Source organism: Mauremys reevesii, linkage group 15 (assembly GCF_016161935.1).
Source record: "Mauremys reevesii isolate NIE-2019 linkage group 15, ASM1616193v1, whole genome shotgun sequence".
Classification (NCBI taxonomy): Eukaryota; Metazoa; Chordata; order Testudines; family Geoemydidae; genus Mauremys; species Mauremys reevesii.
In genome coordinates this window covers 42069002-42077096 of record NC_052637.1, presented here as the reverse complement: position 1 = coordinate 42077096, position 8095 = coordinate 42069002, and the positions used below count along the sequence as shown (strand labels likewise).

General features: G+C 55.4%; 1 protein-coding gene across 1 annotated transcript; it reads left to right on the top strand.

The window, feature by feature from the left end:
* The first annotated feature begins 642 nt into the window (after positions 1-642).
* TSPAN10 (tetraspanin 10) lies at positions 643-7089 on the top strand. The gene is made up of 3 exons (XM_039500785.1): positions 643-911; positions 4163-4767; positions 5789-7089. Exons 1-3 carry the CDS (start codon positions 783-785, stop codon positions 6111-6113), a joined length of 1059 nt encoding a protein of 352 aa, XP_039356719.1. The 5' UTR covers positions 643-782; the 3' UTR covers positions 6114-7089.
* The last annotated feature ends 1006 nt before the right edge of the window (positions 7090-8095 follow it).

Genomic DNA, 8095 nt, shown 5'->3' with positions numbered 1-8095 from the left:
GAGAGTTGGGTGCCCAATGGCTCTTTGTGCCTTTGAAAATCTCCTTATAAGTCACTTTTGGAAATTGGATGGAGGCTCCTAAGTCACACAGGCTCATGTCCTTCAAGGTATTTAGGGAGTTAACGCCCACTGATTTCCTTAGGTGTGTTTGAAAATGGCACCGATGACCGCTAAAGAAATGCAAAGAAAGCACCTGCTTTCACAGGGCCAAATGGCTGAGAGTGATGTCAGTGGGAGCAGGGGTCAACTCTCAGCCTGCTTCTATTCCCTGGGGATAGTTAATCTGACATCACTGCATACCTGCAACTGCTGCAGGTAAACCCCAGGCCGGAGTGATAAAGCTCCAATTGCCTCCAGGGGAAGGACACAGCTAGAGAAAGGATGTTACAAAAAAATAAAATAAACTACAACCAGCCAAATGACAGTAAGGAAGGATGTGGGGGATCTCTCAAGAACCCTGTTCTTAGTAATTATCTGCCACTTACAGCCCTAACATGGTCACTTCATTTCTTTTTGCAGTCATTTAATCAAATAACCTTGAAGTATGCACAGCTATGTGGCAAGACGGCTTCTTAGAAGCTCAAGAACTGGTATACTCAGGGCATGCAAGTCAGCATGGGCCTCTTTAATTGCAGGGGCTACTTAAGCCATGAAATGTGACTTCTCACATGATAGGAGCCTGACCGAAGTGTCTGCCCAGCCCCAGAGCTCAGACTACGCTGCTCACAGCGCCTCGCCTGTGGATCCTTCTGCCTGCTAAAGCAGGGGACGCCCGCAGCAGCATGGCATCTGGACATGGCCCGGCAAGCACAGGAGAGAGGCTCTTCATGATTGTCACCCCCTTTGCTACACGGTTTTCCTTCAAGAAGGTGAAGGTGGAAGAAGATGAGAGGAGCCCGTTGTTACCACAGGTAAATGCTGGGTTTGTGTTACACGCTGGCTTTGTGCTTCTCTCTGGAGTATGTGGGGGTCAGGCTCTGTGACTCAGCTTAATTGCAAACCCGGAACTGATTTCAGGGATCTTAGGAGCTCCTGAAAATAAAAGACTCCAGTGTTCTTCGGGGAGCGGGGGGGAGATGAAATCCCTTGGCCCTAAGCTCTGTTCTTCGTCAGGGAGGGGCACACCTGGAGCATCTCCACTGAAGTCAAGAGCCACTCCTGGCTTGTGCTGATGAGCCTGGCTTAAATCGCTAAGGTTACAACATATTCCCGAAGTCATTCGCTCCCTTCACCCCGCAGTTCTGCTCTCCATCTGCTGTGTGCTTCCCTTCCTGTGCCTGCCACTAACGCTAATCACGTCTGGCATCAGGTTGAGCAAACTAAGGTGGACCTGGAGGCCTGGTTTGCCATGGGGTATCATGAGGCTGGGTTCAGATTTCTGTCTCCAGCACCTGGGCTGGAATCGGCTGCTAACCCCTCTTCTGATGGCAGCACAGGGTTCCTCCTCCCAGCATCTGTCTGTCACTCACACCCTTCCGCTGGGCTCCCCAGTGAGTTGTCATGACACAGAGCCCCCTTGGTGGTTCACTACTCTGTCAGCAAGTCCTAGCAGGCCTGACAAACTCGCCACACCCAACACTCTGCTGTCATGGTGCTTACCTAAACAGCGATGTAAGGGATCAAAGGCTGGCCGATGGCACTAGCATCGTAGTGAACTGTCTGTGCTGACACTGTACAGGGAATCGTGTGTCTGTACGGAAAGAATGTTTTCATGTCTGGAACAAGGCAGAATGGACAAACAGCTGTTCTGCCAGGCAAAGAAAGTGACATTTGCATATTAAGTCAGGTTGGGAGGGGATGTGAAACTGACATGGCAGAGCCGACTGGAGTGTGAACGCCAGGGGCCATCCTGACTGTGGGAACAAAGACAATAAACGTTGGGCTATATAAGGAGATGCAAAGGAACATTTTGTTCTCCATTTTCTGGGGAAACCCCTTGGAAGGCGTGGGGAAATCAGGACAGCCTGGATCCTGGTATGACTGAAAATTGGCAGCTCGATCAAAGAGGGAATCCTGGGAAGAAGCCCCCCGGACTGACTAGGAAAGGGAGCCACTAATCAGTTTGTTGTCTTTGTAACCATCCTCTTTCCACTGTCCGGGCCCGACCCGGACGTGACTTGGTCAGTCTCAGCTCTTTGTTCATAAACACGTATTTGCTTTAGATCACCGTGCGAAGTTATTACAAAGGCCCTGATCCTTGTAGCCCCCTGGCTGTGTGTACGCTGTCTCTTCAGGGACAGCGGCCTTGGTAGTCACTGTGAGTGCCCACTGCCAGGGCTGGACACTGTGGCGAGAGGCTTCTGCGGCATTTGGGGACTGGGAGAGCTTCCAGGCAGATTGTCGGGGAGGCAAACAGGCTGGGGGGCTGACCCCCAGTTTAGCATCAGCCGGTCTCTCCCTTGCTCAGGCAGGGGGGTAACAAGGTGACCCACCGTCCTTGCGGCCCGAGGGAGCGGCCAGTGAATGTGGGAGCTTGGAAGGGAAGGCCAGAAGGAAATAAAGCAGAGCACTGTTTTGCTGGGGAAGATAGTATCACCAATGTAAGCAATGACTCACTCATGCTTGAGTAAAACCAATAGATCAGAGCAAAGTAAAGCAAAGCCACTGAATGCTGTGCCCCCCACAGGCCTCTGGGGCTGTCTACGGCTTCCTCTTTGGCATTTTGAAATGGGCTTTGTATTAACAAACAGTATAAGGCAGGAATGGCCTCGTGCAGCCTTGATCAATGCAAACCGGGAGAACCACCGCCCTCCTTCTGGTAATAGAGCAATGACTGGAGCCCAGGCATCAGGGAATGGCCTCTTCTCTTAGCCGTACTGCAGCCCAGTCCTGGCCCGGACCCCGCAGAGCCAGGCCCTGCACAAACCCCGGACAAAAAAGTGCCCCCCCCCCGCCCCCGCCCCGCTCTTCGCAGCTCTGGAATCTCTCTTGCCACAGCTGCTCTTTCAGTTCAAGGTCTTTCCCCTGCACGCCCCACCGGTTTCTGCTGCAGCTAAGGAGCCTGGCTTCTCGTTTGCTCATGGCAGCAAGGGCTCCCTGCTACTGCTCCCCCAGTTCTAGGAACAGAGGTGAACCGCTGGTGCAAAGCCAGACGGGCGCACTCACGGCTTTGGCGAGAATGGCCAGCGTTGGACACGTTTCCTTCTGGGGACTTTGAAAACACCAGCCCTCCCCCCAACCATAAAACTTGCAGGACATTTGTCCCTGGTCCCCTCCCCTTTGCTAACTACCCCATACCCGGGCCAGCTGTTGGCCCTATGCAGGATTGCCAACCTCAAATGTTCAAAAATCAGGCTTCAGCTCGCCAAAAATCAGGAGATTGGCTTTAAAGTCAGGAGATGATGTAAAAATAATAGCTGTGGTGTTCTGTTATTGGCCTTCTGCTTTCGGAGCCTTTCGGGTGCACTGGGGTCCCATTGGGAAGTTTTCTGCACAGCCAGGAGGGCTAGAAACTTACTTTTCCTTTAAAGAATGAAGGCTGGAATCATCACATATCCACTTAACTCCAGGAGCTGGGGCTTTAAGGAAACAAAAATTATCATGAGATTCATGGCAAAATCATGAGAGTTAGCAACACTGCAAGTATGTTACAGCTTGCTGTGCCCGGGGACTCCTCACTCTTTCGACACACAACACAGTCGGTATTTGAGAGCTTTGAAGTGAATTGTTAGATTCATTTCACGCAGTATCTTGCACAATGGCTGCAGATTAGCTGAGAAGAGAGGCTGTTCAGGAAGCCCGGTGCAGACTGAATGGGGTGCCAGTTTTGCATGAGAAGGAATTAAATAGCTGAAGATCTAACTAGTGCTAGACACAGTTTGCATCTCTTCTGTTCCCTGTTCTATAGCAAAGGGCTTACCAGGCTAACGAAGGCTGTTTGAAACGTTCGCTTCCTTAAACAATAGTTGTGCTGGGGGAATCGATCCTTCACCCAATGCATTAAAATCCTACATAATCAGGGAGACTGCAAAAAAACAAAGTTTTGAGGGGGGTGGGGGAAGCGACAAAGTTTAGGTGCAACAGAGAAAAACTTTCACCAAGTCTGAATCTTGTCCAAGAGCCCCAGTAGGGCAGGAGTTCCCAGAAGAGAGGACATGCTTGTGCTTTTCTGCTCCTCACTGAGCCAGGAAATGATCTGTTCTTTCTCTCTCCCCCCAATCAGACACGCAGACTGGGCAAGCTGCTTTCTTCACCCAACCTCCCTGGCCCCCTGTTCTCTGCCACTGGAGACCCAGATGCTGGATTGCCAGAGAAGCACCCAGGAAAATGGGATCTTCTACTGCCTCCCAGCCACAGCCTGGATTTCTGCAGCTATTGCATTAAGTACCTGACCTTCCTCTGGAACCTCTTGTTCTCTGTGCTGGGTTTGCTGATCTTGGCCTTTGGGATCTGGGGGCTCCTGGCCAAGGAGTCCCTGGTAAGGGAGCGTATAGCCCACCTGGGCTCTGACCCCATGCTCTTCTTTGTCCTGGTGGGTCTGGCCGTCAGCACCGTCTCTCTGGCAGGCTGCGTGGGAGCGCTCTACGAAAACACCTGCCTGCTGAAGTTCTTTACTGGGGGGGTCATCACTTTTGTCATCTTGGAGATTCTAGGTGGGCTCGTCCTGTATTCTCTGAGACACCAGCTCCAGGGCTCCCTGCAGAACACCATGCTGGGGGCTGTCCTAAGGTACCAGGATGACCCAGATCTGAGATTCATCATGGACGAAATTCAGATGGGCTTGCAATGCTGCGGTGCGGAGTCCTACCAGGACTGGCAAATGAACATGTGAGTACAAAGGTTTGGGCTACAGCCACGTTGTCTGGCTCACTTGGGAGGTTGTGGAAAATCTCGAATCCATTTATCCAGGCTAGCAAAGCACCACGGCGTTCCTAGTCCAAACGCTCCCTGCATGCAGGAGAGCCAGCATCAGCTGACTCAGCTCCTGGCTACACGCTCAGGCTGCAGCTTCCTAGCAGGTCAGGCTGAATACAGGCAAGCGGCGTGTTACAGCCACACACCTTCACCCTCACTCACGCTGCATCTGGTGCAGGGTAATAAACAGTGACGCTGCCTTGCAAAGCTCGTGGAAACTTACCAGCCAAGGCACAATCTGCGCTTAGTCCCCTCCTTTCTGTTCTGGGAGCGGCCTTGCTGAGGGCGAGTCCACAAGGCATTTGCAAAGCACTCCTGGGCCTGGCCTCCACAGGGCGGCTCTCCGTGTGGACGGACGCTAGAGGAAAGCTCTTGTGTTCACACGAGGAGCGAGCTGCTGAGACTGGGCCAGGGGAAGATGCTGGAGCCCCAAACTTCTCCACGTTCTCCTGCAAGGGAGGCGCTTTGCTTTGCTTTTTCTTCTTACAACGACCCAGTGAAACTCCAGGGCAGGGCAGGGCAGGGCGGGGCAGGGAAGCCCCGGTGCAACCTCAAGGCGCTGGGCCGTCCCTCAGGTGCCTTTATCCCCTGGTGGGGTGTGGGAGCGGGGGTGGGCTGAGGAAATGACACCATTAAACCAACCTAAGAGAGGTGCTGGCAGGTAAGGTTCCCACTCAGGTTCCAGCCGCCAGCCCCGCAACTGGAGCACAAGTCTGAAGTGAGCCTAGTGCAGCTTGGCCCGCTTAACAGAGGGGTCTCAGACTAGAACCGCTGCAGCCTGTCGTGGCCGTGGGAGATGGACCCTGAAGCTGCAGCCCAGGCTTCTCTCTGCTCGCGGTGAGCAACGCCGGCTGCTGCGGTGGTGAGCACAAAAGCACTGGGCTCCTCGAGTCACCCCCAAAGAGAGTGACGGATTCTCCTTGGTCATTCGCAGGTATTTTAACTGCAGCTCCCCCGGTGTGCAAGCCTGCGGCGTTCCCGCTTCCTGCTGTCTGAATCCCCTGGAGAACGGCACCATCACAAACTCCCAGTGTGGCTTCGGAGCCCTCGGCATGGAGGAGTTTGAGGCTCAAAGTATCATCTCCCTCGGCGGCTGCGTGCCCCAGCTGAGCCGGTGGCTTCGTGGCCACAGGGGGGTGCTGAGCGCCTACTTTGTGTTTCTGATCCTGGTTGAAGTTGGAGGCTTCTTATTGGCAACCAAGTTACTGGCAGACCTGGCATTTGTCAGAGCACGAGGGCGGCAGCCAGGGCCTTGGTGACTCACCACACGTGGCTGGAGGTCAAGGCGGGATCCTGGGGTGGAGCTTCAAGCTGATGTGATTGAAATGGGGGCTCAGAACTGCTCTCCAGCAGGGCACGATGGACGGGCCAGGCCCGCTGCTGAGCTTGGGTTCGCTGACGCCTTGCCCTGTGGGAAGGGCTGCTTGGTACGAGCTCCGGCGTGAATCTAAGCCGGGCTGCTTGTCTCGGCGTAACCCCCCCGGTGGACACGCGGATTCCACTGTGAAGTGGCGCTATCATTCCAGCTGGCGTCATGTGAAAAGGGGGTGGAACCACGCCGAGAAAAGCCCCTCGTGCACTGGCAAGAGGGCCGCTGGGGGGAGAGGACTTGTCTGGCACAGGCAGGGAACTCCGCTGGCCCCACTGAGCCTGCTGCAGCGGCTCCCTGGGCTGCGGGAGATCAGAGCTGAGCCCTTCGTGCCTGGCTGGAGCAGCAGGGCGTGTGCAGGAGAAACTGCCCACCTGCACCGCCCCTGCCTCTGCCTGCTGCTAGGAGCCCTCTCTCAGTCACGGAGGGGGGAACCCCAGGCCTTCAGCTGAGCGCAAGGGTTCCTGTGCCCCCACATCTCCAGCCCCTGTGTGCTGCTTCCCATCTCCCACTTGCTGTGGGGAGACCTTGCCCTGCCCAGCTGGGGCTGGACAGCTTTGTAGTTACCTGGCAAATAAATCTCCACCTGTTCCGTGGCTGTAGAGGAGGGGAGTGACTGGGAAGGGGCCCCTCCGCAGTGAGATGCCATGCAGGGCAGCCAGGGCGAGGGAGCCCCGAGGAGTGACAATCGCTGAGTCCAACTGCTCCGCTGTTAGAAGCCGCTGCCTTGCGGGACTAGGCCGGCCGCGCCCAGCGGTGGCCATCTCGCTTCCCCTTAAGCCCACTCCTGGCCATGGGAAGTGAAGGGCCAGACTGCCCTACCCTCAGCAGGGGCAGGGAGGGAGGGGTTAGAAGCCCAGTCCAACAGCCCCCTCCGCTGACTGCACTGGGCCTCAGCGAGGCCTCGCAATGAGCTGCAGCCTGCAGAACAGAGCCTTGGCCTGCTTGGCTGTGCACAGCTGCCCCTTGAATGCCCAGTGCTGGCTGCCCCAGCTGCCACGCCCTCCCCTGCCAGCACGGCTGACTCAGAGGCTCCTGGCTGCAGCATTCTCTGCCCTCCCGCCCCCAAGGGGAATCTCCAGGTGACTAATGTTTGCCGGTCCTCGGAGGATGTGACATGCTCAAATAGGGCTTTGTGCTGAGTGGGAAACTGCCCCAGCTGCTCCCTCTGCCTCGCCTCTGGGCACAGCTGTGTCAATTATCCATGGGCAAAGGAGGCCGGGCTCCCAGCTTCCAGAGCCGCTTACACAAACAGCTTCGCTCAGATCAACAGACTTCTGTGCCACCACAAAATGCCTTGAACCTTGACCCCCTCCTTTCACCCAAGCAGCCAGGCTTTATGCTACCTCTGTGGAGCCCACCCCCTGCAAGCAGGGAGTTCTCTGCTCCTCCCCATAGGTGGCTGCATTTCCCCGGGGCTGCCTGTTTTGAGACAATGGGCAGGGGAAGTTTTAAGGAGGAGAGCTGCCTGGCCTTGGGGGGGATGTCCATCTGAAAGCATTTTCACTGAACAACGGGGAGGCTTGGTGGGGGGTGTGATGCCTGGGTTTTGGCAAGTGCTGGTAATTAGCCCATATAATCCACCCTCTGCAGTTCATGGTAATGTAAAGCTTCCCTGGCTCCTGCAGAGAGAACCTGCCCCAGCCCTAGGCAGCTGTGAAGAACAGGCCGCTAACACACAACAGAGGGAGGATCATTCTACACCTCACACTGCGCCATGGCTCCCCCCTCCTCCCGTTTGCTGAGTCTGCAGCCCTAGTGAAAATTCCAGGGCTTTCAAACAATTAGCAGACGTTAAATGCCAAATCCCACCGGCCTGGCTCCAGCGGGCTGGGCAAGCTGAGAGGTGAATGCGACTGGTGGTACACAGCG